The sequence below is a fragment of the Dermacentor silvarum genome, chromosome 11, assembly GCF_013339745.2.
Source record: "Dermacentor silvarum isolate Dsil-2018 chromosome 11, BIME_Dsil_1.4, whole genome shotgun sequence".
Lineage (NCBI taxonomy): Eukaryota > Metazoa > Arthropoda > Arachnida > Ixodida > Ixodidae > Dermacentor > Dermacentor silvarum.
This window is the reverse complement of record NC_051164.1, coordinates 13,214,442-13,240,016: the sequence shown is the minus strand read 5'-3', so window position 1 is coordinate 13,240,016 and position 25,575 is coordinate 13,214,442. Positions and strand designations below refer to the sequence as shown.

The 25,575-nt window shown below is 49.3% G+C and overlaps 1 protein-coding gene across 6 annotated transcripts in view; it reads left to right on the top strand.

The window, feature by feature from the left end:
- The window catches only part of LOC119433950 (ELAV-like protein 3), a 171,750-nt gene that overhangs the window by 126,915 nt on the left and 19,260 nt on the right, over nt 1-25,575 (top strand). For all 6 annotated transcript variants that reach the window (XM_037701240.2, XM_037701241.2, XM_037701242.2 and 3 more), the window contains 2 exons: nt 1,452-1,555; nt 22,510-22,895. In XM_037701240.2, coding sequence (XP_037557168.1) covers nt 1,452-1,555; nt 22,510-22,895 — 490 coding nt within the window. The remainder of the gene's footprint in view (nt 1-1,451; nt 1,556-22,509; nt 22,896-25,575) is intronic.

The following is a 25,575-nucleotide window of genomic DNA, read 5'->3' as shown; positions in this document are numbered from 1 at the left end:
GTGCACGCAGAGCAAACGGGGATAGCAGATATTCTAGCTGACATTAAGAGAAAAAAATTAAGCTGGGCAGGTCATGCAACGCGTTGGGTAGATAACCGGTGGACCATTTGAGTTACAGAATGGGTGCGAAGAGAAGGGAAGCGCAGTCGAGGACGGCAGAAAACTAGGTGAGGTGATGAAGTCACGAAATTTGCAGGCGCAAGTGGAATCGGGGGCAATTGAAGATCGCAGTGAGAGGCCTTCGTCCTGCAGTGGACATAAACATAGGCTTATAATGATGATGATGATGGTGCACCCAGGTACCCACAATTGAGGTCACATGCTTCCACGTTCTCACAGCCATGTTTGCGTTTTCTTTCGCCTTGCTGGTAGGTTACATCTCCAGAACCTCATTACTAGATTTGTTTTCTACTGTACGTAAGGTGCGCGCTGGTTCGTGAAGCTTCTTGTGTGAAGCCTATTGTCATATCATATGTGCCACCGATACCGGCGCTCAGTTGCCGTTTTACCTCAGTCAGGAAGTCATAGTCAGTGTTTGCAGTGGTTCTTGTCACGTTGTCGGAAGCCTAGTTTCTGTCATATGTCTAACTGTCGCAAAAAATAAACAAGTCTAGAGAAGGGTCATCGTGTGCGCGGAAGTCTCGGAGGCAACAACCGCTATTCGCCAAGTGCGTGCTATGTGGCGCTACTGTGCGTTGCTGCCGCATACACAAGGGCATCCCCAAGCTTATGTGCGTCCTAATTGTGAAAGTCCTCAGTGTGCACCTGAAGGGGCGAATAACAAGCGAGATCGTGTACAGTGTAGTCCACTGTCCATGAAAACGCATGAGTGTAGCGCACGTGCTAATTTCGCCCTCTGGCAAGTGTGTAATCGTCCGGCTCCGCAGCATATGATTTACAGCGATCGTCATCAGCCCTATATTGATGTCCACTGCAGGACGAAGGCCTCACCCTGTGATCTCGAATTACACCAGCAAAATGAGAGCCGCAAATTGATGTTTTCCTTAACACTGGTCTGCACTATAGGTCAACTATCTCGAGTCCTTTCAGTCGCGCTTAATATGCGGACAGTATTTCACGATACGTGTGCTCTGTATACCATTACTCACCTATTAATGTATGATTCTGACTCCTCGGCAGCACGAGAAGCCTTCGTTTCCTTAAGTTCGTATTAGTCTGTCACCATCACAGTGTCGTTGGGGTACAAAGCCGCAAGAAACGGCTGATGAGAAATTGTGTAAAGTCTGGTGCCACGTGACGTGCGTATGTTGAGTAAGTCTTAACCGTATCAGTTCCTCGCAAGGAGTCGCAGCTCTACACAGTGCCAGTTTCGCTTTGAGTGTGACTGTGTCTCGCTTGCCGATCTTCAGCACTGGTCCTAACTTGTGCTGTTCACATCGTGCGACTCGGGGTCTCGTCGGACTTACGTGGTGCGCTCTTTGCGTTCACAGGTCAAAGCCTAGGCTATGGCTTCGTGAACTACGTCCGTCCGGAGGACGCCGAGAAAGCAATCAACACGCTGAACGGACTGCGATTACAGAACAAGACCATAAAGGTGAGCTGGCACTCGAAGAATTCGTCTTTCAATGAACCATCTTGCTTTTTGTATCTGTCGCGCACAACCTGAGATTCCCTCAACACAAGCATCGCGCATTTTGTGGGCTGGCACCACGTCTGAAAGCGTTGCGGCCCGCTTCAACCGTCCAGCCGAAAAAAGAAAAGAAAAAAAAAAGGGGTCAGCTAAAACGGAAGCCTGTAACTCACTGAGTATTTCGTAATGGTACAATTGCTTGGTTCCCACCGTAATCTGTGAGTGCAACGATGAGAAGCCCGTTCGAGTTCAGAGATAGAGAAAAAGTGACCTTTTCACAAAATGCATTTCGCGCCACAGTTCTCCTTAGCACCGCTTCCGTTAAAAAAAAAAAGTTACTTTACCCTACATAAATTCGCCCGCTTCTTGAATACGCTTTAGCGATTTGGGATCCTGGTAGTGTAACTTTAACTAATCAACCAAAAGTAATGCAAAATCGCGGCGCATGTTTCATATCATCAGACTACAACCGCACGTCCAGTGTATCCTACGTGAAGTCAGAGCCTAATCTTTCCCTACTTGCAAAACGCAGGCCTTTTTCTTTTGGCTCCTGCGTGCTCCCCTCTGTAATGCTGTAAAGCACTGAGGGTAAAAATTAATAAATGAAATGCAATGAAAGAGCATGTGCACATGGCTGGAATCATCATCATCATCAAAAGTTGGCCGTCGAAGCGCAGTTACCACTCCAGTCGATTGGCGGCGCTGCCATTCATTTGAGCTGGAATGTTTCGTACAGGAACGTTGAACAAAACGAGGGTAAAACTCGCATTGCCTCTTCGAAGCGGTGGAACTGCAATGAGGAAAGCTGAAGTTTAAGCACTGGAAAAATAAACCGCGTGGACGTGCCTTGAGAGCTGCGCAAATCTGCGGTTTCGCAATGGCCGCCTATTCTTCTTACTGTCTGCTCATGACTGGCGCTAGCCGATACGAGCAGAAACGCCGGAGACCCGGGGTAATAGCGCAGTCGGCGAGCCTTGGTCGCCCTTGCGCAATCGCTCGCCGAACGCCGTTCTTGAGGGATCGGGCCGCCTGCCGCTCCCTGTACATGTGGACGGCTATCCTTGAGTCATTTCGCGCGCGACGTGTGCGGAACAACGGAGAGTGGGAAAACGCCCAGCTTAATACCTAATGGGCTGCCCGTCCAAGAAAAGGGAGTGAGACGGCCGCCCAGTCGAGACAAAAGCGCGCACTCGCGTACGAGCGAGGATCGAGTGCGACACATTCGAAGTTGGGGAGCGGGCGCCTTCCTTTCCTTTATCGCTTTCTTCCTTCTGTGCTCCCTTTCTGTATGTATTTCTTTTTTTCACTTGCTTGGTTTCTGCGACTGCCGTCCGTCCTTCCATTCCTGACAAGCTTTATTCCGTTCTCCGCGCCATTACACTGGCGCCTGGCTGCGGCCAAACCCGTGGCTTTAGCCAGCGGCGAGCCATTTGTCACCCGGACTCACGTGATGGGATGAGACCGTCTCCCCATATGCGTTTTTCCTATTCCCTCTGTTCAATTCTTAACGTTCATTCTTTGGTTCATCTGCCCATCTTATTCCAGTTTCCCACTCCTCTATCGTCTGGTATTCCCTGTTTGGCTGTGAGCGTGGCGTTCGCTTTCTTGGCTGCAGCTTCCCTGCTCGCTCGGGTTTTTGCTTATGCGTGTATTGGAGGGAATTCCGCACACCTCGATCCGTCGCCGCTTTTGCAGCGAAGCTGTAATATGGAGATTCCTCGGTGGTTTTCCTGCGGCGGCGGCAGCTGGGGGGCGACGTTTGGCCGCATGGTGGACACCGAGGTGGCACACGCCTACAATTCAGAGCGGAACCGACGCAGTACGCTCTTGATCACATTCCTACGTAGGAACCTACTGGGCAAGTGGAACATATTTGCAGGAATATTCCACTAGGTGGCACCATTGTGGAATGCACGTCGTTTAGCGTGGTCGCTCAACCCAAGGAATTCAGTTGCGCCTTACTGCAGTACTACTGCACTATACGTACCTTGTGCCCATATTTAATAATATGCAAATGCCACGTAGCTGGACGGAACCAAGGTAACGTTGTTTGCGCATGGTTGGACCAAGTCAGACTGCGTTTAGTATTTTGCCTATTTACATAATCAGTTATTAATAGTTACTAACTATTCATTATTAACTATTACTTTACTAACTATTAATTATTAACTATAATAACTAGTTATTAACTATTAATAGTTAATAGTTACTCAACTGCTCAAATATTAGGAAGAAATGCAGCGCGTCTAGTCGCTTGGAACGTTTTCTTATTTTACAGGCTTTCTTTCAGGCTTGAAAGATCAATAAATCAACTTTATTTCCTTTGGATAGGAGAAGTACGGGACTAAAAGCTTGAGCAGCTTGACGTTTTATCTAGCACGTATTCAGCAACATACAAGTCGATCAGTAATTTTTCAAGATGGTCTACAATTTCCTCATTGACACTCTTGCTCTGAAAATAATATTGGTTGAACGGATTATTCAATATGCGAAATGCAAAAAAGTCTGACTGGCTCCGAGTGACAGCAAACATTACATTTGTTCTGCCCAGCTACGTGGCACCTGCATATTTTAAAATTTTGTAAGAAGTTACGCACGACACACAGTGTAATATTTAAACTCGTTCAACATAAGTTTCACTAAGTATGTGAAACATCATCATCTTGTTCCACAAAGGTTCGACCTATTTAAGTGCAACGTAAATGTTCCACTTAGTAGAATTTAGTTACTGTGCCTACGTACGTTTACAAGTTTACATGGTCGATAAAACTACTAATATACTAATATAAAACTACTTACGCTGGGAAGGCTTAAGAGTGAGGATCAAAGGCGAATATCTCAGCAACCTTCGGTTTGCAGATGACATTGCACTATTCAGCAACAGTGGGGACGAATTACAGCAAATGATTGAGGACCTTAACCGAGAAAGTGTAAGAGTGGGGCTGAAGATTAATATGCAGAAAGACAGATAATGTTCAATAGCCTGGCAAGGGAACAAGAATTCAGCATCGCTAGTCAGCCTCTAGAGTCTGTAAAGGAGTACGTTTATCTAGGTCAATTACTCACAGGGGACCCTGATCACGAGAAAGAAATGCTACAGACGAATAAAATTGGCTTGGAGTGCATACGGCAGGCATTACCAAATCCTGACTGGGAGCTTACCACTGTCGTTGAAAAGAAAAGTGTACAATCATTGCATTCCTACCGGTGCTAACATATGGGGCAGAAACTTGGAGGTTAACAAAGAAGCTCGAGAACAAGTTAAGGACCGCACAAAGAGCGATAGACCGAAAAATCTAAGGACTAACGTTAGGAGACAGGAAGAGTGGTGTGAATCAGAGAACAAACGGGGATAGCCGATATTCTAGTTGCCATTAAGAGGGAGAAATGGACCTGGGCAGGCCATGTAATGCGTAGGATGGATAACCGATGGACCATTAGAGTTACACAATGGATACCAAGAGAAGGGAAGCGCAGTCGAGGACGGCAGAAAACTAGGTGGAGTGATGAAGTTAGGAAATTTGCAGGCGCAAGTTGGAATACGCTAGCTCAAGACAGGTGTAATTGGAGATCGCAGGGAGAGGCCTTCGTCCTGCAGTGTACATAGAATATAGGTTGATGATGATGATGATGAAAACTACTATCCTAACTTCGTCCACTAATCTGCTATCGCAATCGATGCTCCTTCTTTTGGGCGAAACTGCCACCTTTTTTTAGCATAGCAGACTGATTGTTCGGATATTTAGAAAAATAAAGCGTCATAAATGCTTTAGAACGTTTGAAGCAGCGAGCCCAAAGATGAGAAAACCCCGCGGATTATCTGTCGTCACCGTGGTAGCTCAACGACTGCAGTGCCCTAGCTCCATCTAGCAATTGTTGTATTAAAAACTACGGTTTATGTACCGCGGGCCTCCACTTTATGTAGCTCGTGTTTCTCAGATGCGTCCCATCTTTCCATCTTTCATGATCGGTGGACTGACTGGAACAGAACCGCAGATTTTTAGTTTGTTTTTCGTCCTCTCGTGCAGGGCCGCCAGCATTGTGTTGTCTGCTTCCTTAGAATAATTCCAGTCTCCATTAAGGCTGCATTTGTTCCCGCCATTCTGGATTCCTCGTTGTTCGTTTTGGGCAAGTCTTAGTCCTCTAACCGGCTGTCCATTAGCGCACTTCGACCATTTGCACTTTTGCTGTTGTTCGAGATTACCGAGCCGTGTGTGCTTGATTTTAGGAGTTCATGCGTCGTATCTGATAGAGCGACCAGAAAAAGTGGTGAAATTTAATAAAACAAATCAGGGCGGCCCAGGGAAATTTAAACTTCTACTGGCCACGACCAAGTCCACGACCAAGCCGTGAAGCTAAGAGCAAGCTACGAAATAACGGAACGATGGTACAGTTAAAGGTAACAAAGTTACCCCGCTGACGTCGGCAGCGTATTTATTTATTTATTAATGCGATAGCAATATACGGACCCTCCAGGCGCATTTTTGCCGTCGGCGTCGCCGTGAGGTTCCGTATAATTTCCAAGAGCGATAAAATCGTCGCCGCGCGCCGTAGGATGTATGCACGAGTGGAAGCGTGGGATGGTGAACCGGCAATGGCAGCTCAATCTCGCGCACGCAAGGGAGGAAAGTGGGGAGGAAGCGCGCCGTCTTCCGTCGCGCGCACAGCTTTGTAGGGAAGGAGAGGGAGGGGGCGCGTTCTACTCCGGGCGACCGCGCTTGCCCGCCCGGGCCGCTGTATCTGGAAAGCCATCGGCGACGTGGACAGAGTCCGCCGTGCGCTGTGTTTTCGCGGCTTAGTTCGTGTTGATACGAGAGGCAGCACAACGGTCAATTCGCTAGCTGCTGCCGCCGCGCTTCCTCACTCCGGCGTTTTGACAGCGGGTTCGCGTGGTCATCGAATGAGATGTGTTAATGTTTGCTTGTGCGCGCGTGACACCACGCTTGTTAATCTAGTTGGTATGCCTATGGGTAAAAGTTTATGCGGCCGATAAAACTAGTATCTTTCGTATAGCTGTCTAGTAATTTGCTATCGCAGTGGATGCTTCGCCTTTCGGGCGAAACTGCGGCTTTTTTTTTCACTTCAGCTACCGCTAGTTCATTGCTGCATCGCGTTATTTCATCATCAGCCTCTAATATGCACTGCAGGACGAATGCATTTCCCAGTAATCTCTACGAATGCCTTTCCCAGTAATCTCTACTTACCGCTGCCTTGCGTCCGCTGATTCCATTTTATGCCGGTACATATCCTAATTTCATTCCCCACCAAGTTTTCTGGCGTCCTCCCTTCTCCTGGAACCCATTCTGTAACTCTCATGGACCACCAGGTATTTGCCCTACGCTTTACATGGCCAGCCTGAGTCCATTTTTTTGCTTTATTGTTTCGTTATTCATCGGAGAGCAAAACTCAATATTTTCAGGAGGATTCACAATGTCTAAAAATCGTGCACAACTCGCGGTCTTTTGGTTGCAGCATAAGGGGTTTTTTAGAAATGGAGTTTGCTTGGAAGCAAATTTTGCACAAACAAATAAATGATAAACGCGCTCAAAAAGTGTTGCCGACACTGTATGTGATATCCTGGTCGGCGGGAAAGCTTAAAGTGTCACTTTTATTTGACGCTTGAAACACCAAGCACTCAGAAAATGGCGAGTTACTCATCTAAATCACTCAGGATAACTTGTGCCAATCAAAACATGAAACAGTTAAATTAAAATGACAGTGGCGAGCACAGTTCGGTCATCGAAGCTAAGCTGACGGGTCAAGCCAGTTTGCTATTGATTCACATGCATGACTTTTTGCCTTCTGCCTTTCTCTTTTGCCTTCTGCCAGTCTGATTAAACAAGGATCCTTTGCTGCACAATCGGCGACGACAAAAGAAAAATCTGGATACAGGCAGGCGCGTCTTGCGCCGAAGAATAGCATGTGATATAACAGGGATAATTCCGCGAAAAACAGTCACCAGCAAAAAACAAAACAATATACGTGTGGCAATTTAAGCGCGAAACACTGTATATTGACTTTACAGTATATTGGAAAAGGAAACATGTGCTCCTGCTCTACCAAACAACTTCACGGATCCTGAGAAAATTTGATGCCACTTCTTGGTCGAGCTTCGTCGTTCTCCTTTGTCAGCCCGGGTAGCTCATTTGTAAATTTGAATTTGTACGAAGACCTCACTCATATTACGAAAACACGTGTTACTGCTGCCATACACGACATCACCGGCACGGCCTCACTTTTCTTATGTGCTGCGGAGCGAATTTCGCCACCGCTTTCTCACAATGCTTCGGGCACGCGCATCTTCCAGGAGAAAGGAGAAGGCCATATGCGAAATATATAGATGCTGAGTATTTTGGTAGACTGTCGCCGTAAAGATGAATGCGTGTTTTTCCTCGCAGTACCAAGAGGGATCGTCATCGTCCGACATAAAGAGAGGGGGGAAGGGGGTATCCTAGCGAAAGCAAGGAAGTAAATGAAAAGGCCGGTGAAGTCGACGAAATTGAGTGAAGGCGCAACGCAGTTATAATGGGCGGAGAAGGGGTTAAGAGGCGAAAGGGAAAGCGGCGCCGTCCTGCGGGCAATGAAAAAGGGAAAAAAAAGTGAAGACAAGCCCAGACACCGAGACCCGCCGTCGCCGGGAACATCGAAAAGACGCGCGACGCGCCGCGCATTGCTTGCTTGCTTTGCCGTGAGCATGGGCGCGCCTGGCGCTCGGGCCCAGGGTCGTTCCTTCCCTAATCGATGCGTCTCCATGGAAACCTTTCCCTCTCCTCCGCGTTTCTTTCCGTGTGAGGGCTCTTCCCATTTTCCCCGCCCTTCCACCCTTGGCAGCCCTCTCCCTCCTCAAACCCTCACACGCAGTTATCTTTTCTGCCTGTCGCTTGTTCTTCCTACGGCGTTTCTCCCGTGGGGTGCTCCTGCCGTTTCTTCCTCTTTGTCCCCTTCTTCCTGCCCCTCTATCTGCGTCCTTTCGTTCCTTTATTTTCTTTGCCGTGGGAAAGAGAAATCCCTCTCCCTCCCGCCTTATTTCGGTTCCTGGCGTCGTCGTCGTCGTTTGCTGCAGCTACTCGTACGCAACGCCGCCGCTCTGCCTCGTGTCATCGCGCCGCCTCGTGAGCTCCGGTCGTTGCGTCCGCTCAGGGTTCGAGCACGTGGCGCTCTGTGCGCGCCACGCCTTCCCCCGCTCTTTCCCTAACTCCTCCCTAATCCCGGTGTTGAAGGATTCTCCGCTTGCGACGGAGTGAAGGACGAACGCTTCGGCGCGTGTGAACGTGGACATTCTTTCTCCCTCTTTCCACTCGTACTTTAGTCCTCCTTACCCTAGTTCAGGGTAGCTAACAGGGCTGCTAGTCTGTTATCACTTCTCTCTCCCCATACCTCGTCCTACCCGATTTTGCGTCTTTGGTCTTTGATGCCGTTGCTTCCAAGCGCATCGCTGGTCGTTGTTGTGCCTGCGTAGCAAAACTACGCACTCAACGCCGGTGGGCGTTCAGGTAGCGGTGGGTCGAGGCTGAGCGCTCGTATTAGACGTTGTTGTCTGCTTACACGGTTTCAAGTTGTACTTATCCCTCACTTTGTGGTGAACTGATGCGTTGCTCCACTCGGGCGCACTAGTTTAATTAAACTCGACCCGCGCCATCCATGTGCCGATGTTGATGGGCGGTGCGTAGTCGGGACGCCCCGAAGTGGCGTCATTCGTCTCTTGTCTTCCGCTGGCATCAAAACTGCAATGACTTTCGACCCTTGTGCGTTATTTATTGCTATGCCTAAGCGACAAAATTCATTTTGTGGCGCAGCGATGAGCTTGTTTTACGTTTTGAAGACGTCTTACAAATGACGCACCTAGCGCAACGCACTTGTATTATCGGTATTAGCTATGGAGTCGCTAATTTTAAGTACACAGACTTTTATTATAGGCACGCAATAATTGGTTGTGGAGGTTAAGAGGGCACGTGCAGCTTGCTTGTTCGTGAACGTATTTTTTGACGTTTTGATTTGACTGGACCGCTGATTTGCTGAACTTTCCTCTTGACTAATCCCCACAGAGATTTTCTTGTATTTTGGTTATTGTGTGGTCTTACGTGCTCTTAGCAATATTTTCTGGACTCCTTTATTAAAGAATCACACCGAATACACAAAAACCAATCGAGGTCTGTAAGTACAAAAATTGAATCGATATATTTAAGCGCTGATGTTTCCCTTATTGAAAAATACAAATAGAAAATGAAAAAAATTCGCGTTGACTGGGTTTGCAGGCGGCAACCATACAAAAGTTAGGACTACCTTGTTCGATAATGCTGATGGTCCAATGAATGAGAAAGTAGAAAAAAAAAGTAGAATCGAGCTGTATCAACTGCATTACAAGGTCGCTGCATTATTATTGCATTAAAAGCTTCATTACTACGCAGTTTTGAAATAAAGCGTTATGGCATGGGCGACTCATGCTGAAAGCACCGACGTACGTACAATGCATTGATTAAGCGGATAGTAACTCCTCTGGGCCGGAGGAAGTATTCTTAGACACTTGTAGTGCTGTGGGCTCGTAGGGAACGTTAGCCTTAAAAAGTCTCGAATTGCGTGAGGCATTCGCTATAGGCGCCTCTTTAGTGTCATCAATCATGCCGTGTACGTTCCTCATAAGCCTCCAGGGCGGCGCAACCATCTCGTCCCGCTCGCTACATCGTTAAGACCTACGGGATTGTATGGGGCTGGCTGGCAAATATAACTCGGCAGTGCAGCGGGAAGCAATGGACAGGGACGTTAACTCGACTCTCTCCAGTATGCTACCCTGCACGAGGGGAGGTTCAAGTGAAAGAGAAGACAGTCGATATCAGTCACGCGCGCCAGAGAAGCTGCGGCGTGTCTGAATCATCGTGAAGCTGTAGACTTGTTCCAACCTTCATTGGCGCACCTGGCCCTACTGTACGACCTTCACAAAGACACGGATGTGTACCACCTGCTGTGGACTTGCCCAGGCACTCGACGTATCCGGGAGCCCTCGCTCAGAAGGTCTGGCCTCCGCAGTGCTGACTTCGTCAAGTGGAGTCGAGATGGCTGTAATTAGTGCCGTGCTGGAATTCCTGCATGATGCAGGATTGCAGTTATATTTATAAGCCTTTTTTGTAGTTTATTCTATGCCGTAAGGCAGCCCTCCTGGAAACAAAGCAAACCAAATATATATGTAGTTAGAGCACTGTACTTGCGCGGCGCGCACTTCGCTGTTCCTGCTATTCCTTCGCGTTTCGCCTTCCCAGTGTCCGAGGCTGACCTGCGCGGAGGATTGGGCGCATAATTGGTCGAGCAACACCAGCGGGCGGGCAACGGTTTCCGGCGTGTCGCTTTTGCCGAAGCGAAGCCGCGCGAAACGCAGCGTTCCTCCCTCTCACTCGGCGCTCAGGCGCGCTCTCCTTGGCGAAACATAACGGATGATGCCGGGTGCGACACAATGCCGGCCTCGCGGGACCCCGCGGGCGTAACTCTCCGCGGGGGTGAGCCAGCGTCGTCGCGTGGACGTCGGGCGGCGGCGACGCCGCACTATTGATGGAAGATGCTCCTTATCGGTTTTCCCCGCTGGGCCGAAGCTCGGTGTATGAAAAGACCCTTGCGCACTGCGCCCGCCTCGGCGGGATCGGGACGCTCGAGAGCCCGCTATGGTTTCTTTATTAGACCGCCGGAGGAGTGTGAGTGTGTGGACGGTTCGAGAAGCGTTTCGCTCGAGGCTTGGATGTGAAGTTGACGATATACGTCGTCGTCTTACCCCTTAGGGGGAAAAAGGTTCGAAGGGGTTGGTGAAAAGTTTCGCGAATGGTGGAGTGCGTTTCTTGGTGTGGCCCGTCGGGCGGTTATCGCCGCTTGCGGCTTGGTTGTGTCTGGGAGGCCACGCTCTTGCATCGGCTGCGTACAACGGTCCTCTCCTTCAGCGGCTAATGAGTTGGTCTGGGAATAAAAGTCAGTTCTTTGGTAGTCGTGGTGGTGGTTTAACGGCAAAGACTTTTACGTACGTTTGGTAACTCCGCAAGGGTTATATATTGTAAAGGAAACAAGGAGACAGAGACAGCACCCGTTCCTGGGCCAGCTGTTCTATTATCTGTCTTGTCTTTTTTCCAGCGCCCGCCTTGCGGTCGCCTGCGGCCAAGTTCACTTCGGGCGTTACAATATATATATAATCTCCCGGATGCCATACTCGGCTTTCGACATCTATCCTCCAAAGACGTCCTCCTTCAGCTGAAGGACGATCTAATACACTTGTCTCGACAAAGACAAGTATTCTATCCGGGCGCTTGATGTCAAAGGGGCCTTTTGACAACGTGTCACATGCAGCCATTCTTCGAAATTTGCAACGCACCGACTGTGGTGAAAGAGCTTTGCGCTATATTCTGAATTTTCTGAATGACAGAACAGCAACCATAGAAGTGGGAAAATTTCGCACAGAGAAATTGGCCACTGAACAAGGGGACCCCTCAAAACTCCGTCATCTCGTCCCTGCTTTTCAATATTTCCGTGATGCGGGTACCAAAAGAACTCCGCGATATAAATGGCTTAGAACATGCCGTATACGCGGATGGCATCAGCCTCTGCTCAATAACGCGTACGACTGGCAAGCAACTGCAAGAAGCAGTCTATCGAAACGAAGCTACCTTAGAGCGTGCGCCTTGCAGTGCGTTCCCGAAAAGTCCGAGTTGCTGGTTCACAACGCGACAACACGAGGAAGCCCACCAGCGCACAGACATCCCGACCCCAGTATCACCCTAAATGGGGTAGGCTATGGCTAAAGTCGGGTCGCTTACGTGTTCTCGGCCACGTCATTCATCAAGACTGGTCGCGTGCTGCTACGCTTCCCAAACTTCAGGCCTCGCTCGTGCAAGTGATGCACCTCATGCAACGGGTCGCCAACAGGCGCCACGGCCTCAAAGAGCTAGACACGGTCTCACGGATTCCTGGAACGAGGAAGCCGCCCACGTGAGGGCGAGGACAGATCTCTTTCTCTCTATCACTGGTTCAGAAATAAACGTTTCTTTCTCTCTCTCTGGTAAGTTTCAGATCCGTGTAGTATGACTGAGAATACCTGTCGCCGGGACTTCTGCGTTCACGCCTCGCGTTACGATTCTCGAGAGAGCTCGATGTGCGGTTACTTTGAGAATCAAATCGATACGGGTAGCCTTGTCACGCGCACAATTAAGTGTCTTTAAAATGTTTTGCAAGGACTCTATTTAACAACACTTCAAACGTTCCCTTGAAATTAGCTATTTCTGTGCGTCGCGTTCCCTTCCTGTGAGCGCTGAAGTGATTCACGTGACGAACAAGTACGCCTGAATCTCCACTTTGGATACTCTGGGCCGGAAGTTCCTGCGCCTGCTATAGTATTTCTTACAATACTACCTACACGGACAAATCTTGCGTCGCCGTCAAAGCGGGTTTCTTTGAGGGCGAAAAATTGGGAATTGCACGTACGCCTTCGTCTTGTTCGAGCGTTTGAGCGTCGGTGTGTATTAAGGCTCTCTAATGGGAATATTGATGAATGGGATTGTTGGAAGAGGTTGGGAAGGGGTATGGGAAGTGGCTTGGTTTAAGACATGTTCATGGCTGATCGAGTTGAGCTTCCTTAAAATTGTCAAAAAAGCTTTGTTTTCTCCTAATGCACCTTGCATTATTTTCTCAATATAGCGCAAGAAATAGCCACAGAAAACAGAACAGTGCGATTTATTTCTACACACAGTGAGCACATAATCTATACTGTATGTACTCTATGAACCCGTATACTGTCCCCATAGGGGTTCTCTTATCTTTCCCTTTCTTTCTTTTATTAAACTTTCTTTCTTATCTTAATAATAACACTCTGGCCGCTTATACAAGCAATTGCAATACTGGTAGCGCTTTTGTGTAAAAAAATAAAGAAGAAACAGCGCTAAGTATAAGGCTATTGAAATTGAGAATCAACTATGGTGCCCCTTTAGAGACACTAATTTCGAGCATTTTCCCGTGTGCATGTCGGCACAGTCCCGCCACTTTTCCCAGTAGTTTATTGTAAAGAATATTTTGTTGGTCGAACAAGGCGAATGATGAACGCTGCGATGTTGTTGTTTTTTCCCTCTTTATATGGCACATACAACTTGTATATTCGATAGGATTGTATATTCGGTGAGAAGAATTCTGTGGGATTAGAAAATATATTCAGCCATGTCTAAAAAATAGAAAGACAAAAAGCTTGACATATTTTTGAAAATCAAAGGCAAAGTAAAATAGCGCCATGTGGTAATACCTTAATTTTTTCGTAAGTCTCTTTGACAATGTCTACAGAGCAGGCTCGCAGAGGCACGATGAGATGGCGGCTGCAATGTATGTCCTCGACTTTCATGTTCGCACACACTGTCGCGAGCAAGAAATAAGATGACATAACATAGGAGGGACTTGGTAGCTCTTACACGTTGCGTGTCCAGTCGATAAGGCGATGTAGCTCTGCATCATTGCGTTGCACACCAAGTCGACAGCGATATTGGTGTTCCCTCTTAGCCGTTCCCACCGACGAGTCTGCCACCGCGGCGTTTGTGAAGGCCGAGATCACTCGCGCGAGGATCGTTTCATCGGCTGAACTGATGTCGTTGGGAGGTGAGAAAAAAAGATTAAAAGGCCGCAAGGACTGCAGCGATGGACGGGAAGGTAAAAAGAATGTCCCGCACGGGAGCGGCAAGCTTAGATTGTATCGCGAGCGGCGAGGAAACTAGGAAACTGAGAAAGATAGGAGGCCGGAAGGAAATAATCGGAAGCAGAACTAGGCAGGACGTTGGTCGTCAGTCGAAATAGGGAGATGCAGAAGCACTGCGCCGAGGCGTTGGCTGGTGCGATTGCCTGGTGCGATTGCCTGGTGCGACCGCTGGCGGAACAAACACCAACAAAGAACTGACAGTTGCCGCGCGGTCGGCCTTCGTTTTCTGAACAAATGGCGTCCGCCGGTCGCGACCAGTGCTATCTCGTGTGGGTCTGCAGGGAGAATAGGAAATGTTAGGACCTCTCGCCAATGGCCTCCGAAGACCAATAGATTTTGTGTACAGCGCAAGTTCGTTGGACATTCCTTTATTGCTGACGCTGTGTTTGGCGACAACAAAATAGCACGTTGCAGCACGAGGTGGTGTGATGGGAGTGGGAAATTTGTGAGGGGATTACAGACTAAAAACAGTTTACCCGCTTTGGGGCCGTGTCTTAGTCACGCAGCGATAATTTGTCATCTATCCTGCGCGCATTTCTTTTCTTTAACGCTGTGCACCCCCGTACTTTCAGGTTACGAACGGCATGCGCGTTATCAGAGTGACGTAGTGTTCTTGACAGGAAAGTAGCGAGCGCATTGTTTTCAAGAAAGGAAGCGCAAGTGAGGCAGATGGGGATTAATGTTGTCGGGCGAGTATAGCGCCACAAGTATACACAGCGCAAGTATTTACCCTGACTACTTCTTCCTTTTTTTGTATTAACACGATATTGGCTCGCGCAGGACAGTGTTGACTTCAGATCGCTGGGGTATCTAGGCCTATTATACCACCTGCAGTAGTCATAAATTAGGTTGGTGGTGATTACTTTACCGCCAGGGCTAGCTTTTTTTTTCTTTTTTTCTTGTTGTTGTTGACGTCATGGCTTTTCGTCCGAATGTTGAAAGATAAAATGCGTCATGTTTGGCTATTAGTAAACGCTAGAAAATGGGCCTCGCGGGAGCTTCAGTATCAAGCGCCATCGTAAGCTATTTGCCACTACCAGCGTCACGAATGGGGAAGTGCAGGTTTGTTCTCTGGACGGGTATAGATAAACCGTTCAAGCAGAACCACAGTGAGCTGTATTTATGTTAGCTATTACGAAGTAGGCTTAAAATAATGTTATCCTATAAGGGACAGCCGCACACGTTCTGATACCACCAGAGGTGAAATAAGCGCTTGCTCATAGGTCACCAGTGAAACGCTTGCGCTTGCTGGAGGTCAGCTGCTTTCGCTCTGTTAATGTAAACATCAAGCTTCTTCTGAAGTGCAAGAGCAGCTTTGCCCTGAGCCAGTTTGCTGAAATGGGCCGGTATTTTGTAGCGATGCCTTTAAAGTAATAATGACTTTTCGCGCTTATCGCGCTTTGTCAGTGGTCAGAGCGACGGTCCACTCGGGATCAGCCGGCCGTGAGCGGTGGAAGATAAGACTATTCTAAAATAAGTCATAAGGCATCGCTACAAAATCGCGGCCCTGATGGCGTTATATAATCATTTTTGCAATCGGGGCGCACGATCACAGTTTGGTTGTCTTATAACACGGGGAACGTATCCTCGTGATGAAACCATGCGCAGAGACAAGCTCCAGCGTGCAGGTAATAGTCCATCTCCACGCAAATCATGGCCGCTGCGGCGCCATTAGTTGGGCAAATCTGCAATGCGGAGAAGCGCGCTTGCAAATTCGGGAAAAGGGCAGTTATAAAACAACAGCTGATTGTTTCTGGCTAAACTATTACTTTTGGATAATTGCTGATATCATGACCTCTCATAAAATTTGCCAAGCCGTTCAGGCTTCATCGTGAAACCAGTGACACAAAAATACATGTCGAGCAAGATCTGTGCGTCAAAACTGGCGATCTTAACCTGATTTCGTAGGAAGGGCGAGAAAGGCGCTCTTTCTCACTATAAGCTAGTGTTTTTGTTGTTCATTTTTTTTTGCCCATCGTGCTTATGACGGCGGTCCAGCTTCATTTTTGTGACATCTTCTCCACTCCCAAAGTTCTTTCTTTTTAAAAACCCCGTGGGCAGTACATGAACGAAAGAATGGCGCTGATGCAAGTTGTAGCGAAGCATTGCTCTATTACGATACGCGTAACTCAAGCAGAAGGATAGGCTCCACGGCTACCTTGCCAACTTCGTTGAAGATGAATTTTCGCTATATATGAGAGGAGCTTTTCGCTTGCGATCTTCTCATGTTATTACAGATCTGTTGCTCTATTAACCCTGCCTAGACTTTCGCCTCAGTTACTAGAGGGAGCTCTGGGCGATACCATCGTCCAGCTAGTGGGGAAATGATGGGTCAGTACGTGCGTTTGTCTTATCTTCGGGCTTATAGCTTCACAAGCCCTTGTGTCTGCATACATATTGCGCCGTATCTTTCGAAATTCCTGAAAAAAATTTTTCTAACCACATGAAGGGAAAAAGTTTCTGCGCTCAGGCATAATTATTGCGAATTCTTGCATTTGCAACAGACTAGTTCACTAAGTTTTTTTCAATTTACAGAGCCTTTTGAACCAAGAAGGGCGATGTTTAGGCAAATTCGCGTGCTACCCATAATTGTCACACTGGCTGCGCCGCCGTGCTTTCAGCTTCCGAAAACACTAGAACTAGAGTTCCCTATAGTAAGTTTTCCAGTAAACACCGGTGCTATTAACATAATGGAATGCTTGCGGTGTTCTTTTTTTTTACAACTGCGTTCATTGAATCAACTAACTTTTCATATTTTGCTGATTCAATAGAGGGATAAAATGGACTGACGTTTATGGCTAAACATCGAAAGACACGTGTGCTGCGTTTTGAACGGTAAGATTAGTATTATTACACATAAAAGGAACATATGTATGACTTTTTTTAAAATTTCAACAGAGTCGAGGTACACCGGAAACAGCGTCCTCTTTTCATGGCTGAAAGCTTAGAGCGCTAATGCCTTTGGCACACTTGAAATACTGCTGTTACTCGAGTGCTAATATCTGGCCCTGTAGCATTTGTTTGTTAGTCGGAAAGAAGGTCCAATTCGTTCCGCGTCGGCTTCTTTCGTTCAGAGCACCGGTGTCACACAAAGCGGTATTGATTTTCGGTGAAAGTAGAAACGTCCAAAGCAACATGTCCAGGGAAGCAAGTTCGTTAAACTTAATTTTGAAAGCATTCAAAACAGTGGGAGCAAAATTAGGGGACAGAAGAGAGAAGGAGACGCACAGCTCTTCCGCGTTTTGCCTGTGTCCTTTTTGTGTGTGTGTGTGTTTCTTGCGCGGTATTTTGATTCCTCTCAAACCAACAGTAGAAATGTTATTACAAACGCAGTAGTTTCGTCTAGTCGAGCAATTCTGGTAATGCAGGAGTGCAGAAGTAGCAGGAATTGGGCTTCGAGTGCGCCAGCCTGTGTTGCCGTGGCGCCGGGGCTGGCGTTTCGCGCATTCTTCAACTATAGAGACGACCGCTTTCATCGCCATCACGGTTGCTTTCGGCGAGCAAAACTTAAATAAGAAAAATTGCCAGGACCCGTTGAGGCGGACCATCATGAGCCGTTGCTTTTGAGGACTCTCCAGAAACATCCCAGTCGCCAATAATGAAAACAAAATGCTGCCAAGCGACGTGGTATAGGGTTTCGCGCTTTTTCGATTTCTCGCCCTCCTTACCCTCTTCCGCCTCTCTCTCTCTCCGCACGCACACGCAACGCACACTTTTGGCCTCTGCACTGTATATACAGTGCGAAACGAGTTCTCGAACCGTTTTCGTCGCGGTACCCGATTCCTTCCAACCGAGTGGGCTTCCCCTTGCCTACTGCCTCCCCCTTTTCCCCATTGCTTTTGAGCGGAACAATGGGGAACGTTAGCCGTATAGATGATGGTCGTGCGTGTCCCGAAAAGGAAAAATAGGGAGGCCAGAAAAAAGAGGATAGCGGACGACCTCCTCTTGTTCCAGCTCGCCGTGTCGCTGCTTCCTTCCTTCCTTCCTTCCGGTCCGTGGCAGAAGTGAACTTCCCCCCCGGGGAAGGAAAAAATACTAGAGGAAAAAAGGAAAGTTGCGGCACCGTCGTCGGGAAGTTTTTAACGGGCCGAGAGGAGACGGCTTTGCCGGCGGTCTCGTAGGTTCGCGCCCGGGTGGCCTGGGCTTGCTTCGCCCGATTGTTTCTGGGCCCCTCCCTCCCTCCTTTCCCCTCCCGGTTCTCTCCCTTTCCCTCCGCCCTCTAATGTCTTCTTCGCGGTCGTTCCCTCGGGGACGCTGCGTTGATGCCTCCCCTCGTTTTGTGCCCTGGGTCCCCGGCTTTCGTCGTTGCTACCCTCCTAGCACGCAGCACTGTGCCCATTCTGCGCGCTTTGTGTGTATGTGTTTCGGTTGCGAGCGAGCGCATTGTTTCGTAGCCGTGTCGTCGTCGGCTCTGCACGCTGCTTGATGGCGGAGGCGCACGGCGTGGATGTCGTCGCACGGCGCACGGTGTCGTCTCCGCAAGGGGGCTTCGTTCTCTCGCGGCGCAGATTACGTGTTTTCATAATCCCTTGACGCACTTGTCGCGGACCGTCGCCTTCTCCCTGGCGCATCTGCGACGAGCGAATGTCGTAGCTGTTTCAAAGTTTCTTGCTCTGCACGAAAGACATCTTGCGGAGATTGGGTCGCGGAGCTTTCTTGAAATGGTTCGAGGGGAGCTGACCGTGCGTGGTTGCGGAAACGTTTCCGTCTTTTTGGGTTGGGTGGTAGTGTCAAAAGCGATGAAAAGGGGTACGCATAATTTTGTGGTAGGCGTCAGATACAGTTATGCTGCGCCTATGAGCTTCTATTAATCTTCATTATCTCCTGTTTTTGGAATGCGAGCGTACCGATTTTGACACGTAACAATTAATAGATTTTTGGGGAGATCCGCGAGGTGTACGCGGATTCACGGAGCGTTAGTCTCTACCTGAAAGCAGCGTGAAGGTACTAAAGCAGACCGTGGAGGTGAAATATATTTATTATACAGTGATAGAAAAAAAAATAAAGCAAGCGAGCGACGGCTGGTAAATGTAGCGCTGGGCTTTACATATTTTCAACGCTCTAAAAGCGGAAACATACCAAGTGAGGAAGACAGGCCGGGCGCTGAATATCAACTGTGGTTGCTCACCACCCGCCATGTCTTGAATCACAGTGTGCGGTTTCGTGTGTTCGGCGCTGTGGATATGTCAAAGAGAGAGAGAGAGAGAAAGGCAAAAGAAAGACAGGGAGGTTAACCAGAGATTATCTCCGGTTGGCTACGCTGTACCGGAGGAAGGGGATTTGTCAAACAACTAGTTCAGCTTTCTGCCTTTACTGCGTTGGTCGAGCATCGAAGCTCCGGGGTACATGGACACGAGGGGAACGATGTTGTACGGCGCCGTCTTGTGTCGCACTCTGCTCGAGACCGTTCACCCCAGCGCTGCTATAGCGTCACATAGTTGCATCAAGTATGACTCAGAGGGAAAAAAAGATGCGCATATGACGGGGCCACAAGAAGGGGCGAGGGCGACTGCGCGTATTTCTTGGCCGATTGCATTGTATTCGCGCGCCATGAAGCTAGACGGCTCGTGCAGTAACTTCAGCAGACATAATCAGAAATACGGAATGGCCGTATGTCACTCTTTGAATCGACTGACTTACCCCTTAAGGAAATTGCCGTCTTGCAAGCGCAGACGAGATGATGAGTTCGGTCACGGGGAGAGTCAGTTGTGGGAGGGCTAGGGCGCCTTTAATAGGCCGCTACTTCCTGCAATATATATATTCGAACTAGAGCGTTGTGGTGTGCTTCGTTATTGTTTTCGCTTCCTTTTGCTACGCGCTCTAATGTCCCCGCAGAGTCTCCCCAGAAATAACGTGAAATGGATCCCCAAAGAGCAGCGACAAACAAAATTCAGGGAGCGCAGTTCCCAAAGAACTAATACAGGTATCCAATAACTCTGAAGCCAAATAAAGTTTACTGTCAGCGTGTTCCACGAAAAAGAAAAGGAGAAAAAAAAAACGCCATTGCAGAGAAAACGGCCGGACGTCGCCGCGCTCGGCTAATAACTGCAAAGCCAATATGTAGCCCGATGTCGTTACAGAGCTTGTTTCGCTAACGTGCTTGCGTGCCCCCGTTCTCTTCTTGCTCCCGCTTCGTTTCCTCGCTAGAGCTTAACGCGACACTTTCCTGTGTTTTTCTTTCCCTCTTCACTACCCTCCCCGCCCCCTCCTTCTCGCCAGTTTTCGGAGGAAGATTAAAAATTTGAGCCCGCTTCGCCGTCGCCTAAATTCACTTTGCCTTCGTCGTCGTTACGTCATCGTGGTGCTTTCTTTTCGCTTCTGTTTGCTCCTTCTCTGTTTCGTCTTAATATTTTATTTTCCCGAGTAATCCAGTTTGCGCCGTCTCATCACTTCGTTGCCAGTATTCGCGAAACTAGTTTTTTTTTTCTCCAGTTCTTTTTGGTTATCAGGTAATTTTTATGATGAAAAGAAAACTGCTCGCGGCGTAGGCGCCTTCCGGTGCCAGCAATCTTCTCGTGCCCGACAACCTGTGTGGATTTTTCTGTCGACGGCATGAGTCGCGTTACACCGGCTCGATTTTTTCATTTCTTATTTTTTTGTCCGGTTGTTTTTCGCGTGCGCGTGTTATTCTCCAGTTCTCTGCCATCTTGGCGTAAGCAGCGACGGACTAATGAGATTCTTTTGCCACGACGAGGTACTCTTGGTCTTCTCGCCTGTTCTTTCTCTCTCTCTCTCTCTCTTTTATCCACGCGTCCTGCTTTTCGTGCGTGCGAGAGATGGCGAACATAATAACGGTGCTTCTCGAGGACGGCCGGCGTACCTCGTGTCTGCGCTGCTTCAAAATAACTTTCGCCGTCCGACCTGGATAACGCGAGAAATGATGCTTTATGTTTTTTCTACCGCTCTCGGGCGCATGTGAGCGTGTAACGTTATAAATAGAACCACTCTTAACCTCGCTGGGAACTTCACGCGTGAATGCCTCTTCACCAGATTTAACTTCACCGTCTTGAAACTCGCCATCAAGTGTCAGGTAACAGCGCGCACAAAGGTAACGCATACAGAAAAACGAAAGAGTGGAGCAGGCGCACTTGTTCAGGATTTTTTTGTACTTGCTGTTGTCATCTAGGCACCTGAGAAGGACACTTATTCAAGTTTTCCACCGCGAGCGACAACAGCACATTCTCTCGTTCTACCATCAACAATTCCGGGTAGATAAAATTCAGTCTGAAACTTGTGTTGCAGTGGAAACAACGCTTGAAGATGGATGCCCATCCATTGAATGAATCGAGTGAATGGGTTCACAGCATATGGACTGTGCATTTTGCACACCGCGCAGTCCAACCTGCCAGTGGTTTGTTTATAGATACGGAACGTGTTCCGCGCAACAGCGGTCGGTGATCGTAGCACCTTATGCGCTCGGGCTGTCGGCGTCTCCTGTCGTCGTCGTCACGGTAAAGCAAGCGGCTCGTGCTCGCGCTCGGCACGCGCTCGTGCCACTGCTCCCGCGTTCGTCGTCGTCTTCCACAGCTGGCTGCGTTGCTGCTCATCATTCCAGCGTAGAATTTCACTTCTGTCGTCGTAGTGGAGAGGCCGCGTTTACGGGGGTTATGGGCCATTGCTTAAGGCATTATGTGCCCATTAGCGGTGCATCACTGCATGCTTCGCACCTCCCCAGCTTTCAGCTTATTGGAGCTGCATTTCGCTCAGTGGGTCATTTGACACTTACGCATAAAATTTAATTCGCCGCTGAAACCGAGCCTACGACGTAACTCGTGCTAACTGTAATAACTAATAAAAACTAAAGCAGCAACAAAGGCGTCCATAATGGCCCAATTGCGGAGGGAGTTAAAAAAACAATGATGGTTTCGCTAGTACTTCATGGTAAAAGACATCATCAAGCTTGCCCTAAAATAATACTAGTGACGGCTTGGCCGCACAGAGTTTTGTTTCCTTCTTCAGATAACGATGTTTATCTTTTGGACTACAGCCTGCAATGACCTGACCAAAATAAGGATGCTTTGTTCTTGGACCGCCGGTGTATGTATATTACCTTCAGTTGTTGAGAAGTTTGGTTCGCCCGCATTGGTTTCACCGGAAGTTGTACTTTCATCTAGTTACGTGGCATTCATTTTTCATTGTTTTCTTGAGTCTATTCAACTACATAAGGAAATGTTTTCGTCAGAGCAGTAGTACATGTCTTTGTCTCTCTGTGCAGGTGTCGTATGCCCGCCCTAGTAGTGAGGCTATTAAGGGTGCCAACCTGTACGTCAGCGGACTGCCCAAGTCCATGACTCAGCAGGATTTGGAAGGGCTCTTCTCTCCCTATGGCCGCATCATCACTTCGCGCATCCTCTGCGACAACATCACCGGTCTGTCCAAGGGCGTCGGCTTCGTGCGCTTCGACCAGCGCGTGGAGGCCGAGCGCGCCATCAAGCACCTGCACAACAGCGTGCCGGCCGACGGGGGCGCCACGGAGCCCATCACCGTCAAGTTCGCCAACAACCCGAGCAACAACGCCAAGGCGATCGCGCCGCTGGCCGCCTACCTGTCGCCGCAGCGCCGCTTCCCGGGACCCATACACCACCCGGCTAACCGCTTCAGGTGACGTCACATTTAAGCTATAGAGCTTGCAAAGTGCACGCGTATTCCTCAAAAGGCATGCGCGCACGGGCAGCGGTGTAGAACTTGCGTGCAGCGAAGACAGACACGAGAACTCGCAGCAGTCATCCGCAAGCTACCACGCTGAGCGCATATCGTCCAGCCCTGGCCAAGCGATCTCGAGGTGCTAATTCGAACGCGACGTGGCGTCATCTTTAGGACAGGGCAGGGCTGTCGGGATAGCGACATCGGGAAAAGCTCTACGGGAAAACGGAAGATCGCGAGCGGCCATCGGAGGGCGGCCTGGCGGGGAGGGGAAGGGTCCGCGTTTGATTGCCTTCTAATGACGCTAATTGCGGTGGGCGCAGACGTGGCTCTTGCCGTGGTCCCATTTCCCTGGGGATTCGGGGGGGGGGGGGGGCAGGAAAGAGGGGTGCGCCCCCCCCCCCCCCCCCGTCGTCCTCGCGTTCTCACTTCTTCCTCCTCTCCGATCGTTTTCCTCGGCTTCTATAATTGAGACGCCGATCGCGATTTCCGAGTCACGTGTAGAGTTGGCCTGCGTGCTTTCTTTGGGCTGCCGCTACCATTTCGGGACGAGTCTCTTGTATCCGCTTTGCGACTGTCGATGCGCACGCAAGAGGAACTCGCTGGGCCTGTAGCGCCTAGCGATCACGTTGGAGATGCAGCTTTCGTCAGCAGTAAGGTGTGCGACGTGGTCAAGGCGAATTTTTCACTTAATACACGTAATATGTGGAATTTTCTGAAATTACCGGTCAGCGTGTTCCGTAGCAACAGCGGTGGGACATTCTTCGTTCGCACTGAGGAGCCTTTTATTTCATTGCGCGGGTGGCGCTCACTCTGCTCCGATATCAAATGGCATACCTAATCTTTGTCCAGATAGCGACACTTCCTAAATTCAAATGTGCAACTCTACTCACTGCTATTTGCTGCGTAACCGCTGTGATGAATTCCCCCGTATTGGTGTATCAGCGTCGGCACCAGGAAAACTTCAAGCTTGAAACGCAAATCTGGAGTCCCTTCTCGCGTTCTAAACACCGCGTACATCGCGCGCTTCTTGTGCACGTTGCGAGTGAAGCTTCAGTGGGCCTAATGTATTCGAACTGACGCACCGGCGCGGAACCGCTGGCTGCAAATTTCGCCTGATGGCTTCCTCGCGACGGCGGAAGGACGGTGAGCAGAGGCGGTCATCTCTCTCTCTCTCTCTCACTGCGACGCTCATCAAGGTTAATATCGGCGTCGTAAACGAGAGCGACGAGCAAAGCACCCCCGCTCATCCTGGCGCACTCCCGAGCAGTGCCGGCCGTGGGGGCGCGCAAACCGCGCCACTCGCGTGCCAGTGGCCCGCATTACGTCTTCGCGCTTCGTCGACGCGAGCAGCCTCGGGTCTTTAGTCGGGTCGTTTCTGCGCGCTCGCCGTTGGCAGCGGGGGTCGTCTTGTGTCGCGTGGCTCTCTACGCGCTAAGGCTCCCGGGGGTCGGTGAAGAGAGGCTACGGTCAGGTGGATTGGGTCACGGCGCGCCAAAGGGTCATACTCGTAGGTGGTTCGTGTTTCCTTGTTGTTTAGTAAGTTTGCTTTTGTTGTGGTTGGCTGTGAGCCTAGTTTATGGGGGAAAGGCTGCTGCGTCGTAGTCGCATTCTTGGAAAGTCGCATCCTCGTTCTGAGCGGTTCTCGGGGAAACCGCTGAAGCCTGTGTAAGGATTGGGGCCAGGGAGCTTCGGGATGGAAAACTGGCTTTTATGTGATTAGCCACGAGGGCGCAGTCACCAGTTTTCGTGCTAAAGAAGCGGAAGTTGATGGCCTCGTAAACATTGGCGGCCTCCTTGCATTTAGGCGACCGATGAGGGAATCATGCGGCGACTGCTGCACGGGCTGGCTGGCTGCTGGATTCTTCAGAGAAGCATCGCGCTTTCTTTTTGGTTAGGAGTACGTGTAGTTCGGGTGCACTTGAAGGCGTTTAATTTGGGCTTCTTTGTGAGCCTGTTCATTGCTCTCAATATGCCAGCGTGCTTACGTAGCTTTTTTTTTCGGCTTTGTATTAACTGCGAGACAGTTCTAGGGTTACAGGCGATCTGGCAGTGGCTGTGCACTCTCTGATGGTCTCGCTTCCTTTAAGGCACTTTGCCGACCCTCCACGGTGGTTCTGTAGATATGTAGTCGCATTCCAGTTCGGCCGAATGCAAGAGCACTCGTGTACTTTGATATAAAAATATATGGGGTTTTTACGTGCCAAACCACGATCTGATTATGAGGCACGCCATAGTGGGGGACTGCGGAATAATTTGGACCACCTGGGGTTCTTTAACGTGCGCCTAAATCTAAGCACGGGGGCGTTTTCGCATTTCGCCTTCATCGAAGTGCGGCCGCCGTGGCTGGGATTTGATCTCGCCACCTCGTGCTTAGCAGCCCAACACCATAAGCCACTAAACAACGATGGCGGGTACTTTGCTTTCGGTGCACGATAGAAAAAGCAAACAAACAGAAAACCGGAGAGTTCTATAGTAATCCGTAGCTCTCCACGTAATCCTCGTTAGCTAAGGTGCGGTTTTGTGACGTTAAGCCCCAGAATTCAATTAAGATTTGATTAAGAACTTTGCCACTGGAAACGTTAACGGCGTTCGGGAGTTTACTAGGTAGGCGTTACACAGGAGAAAGAAAATCTGT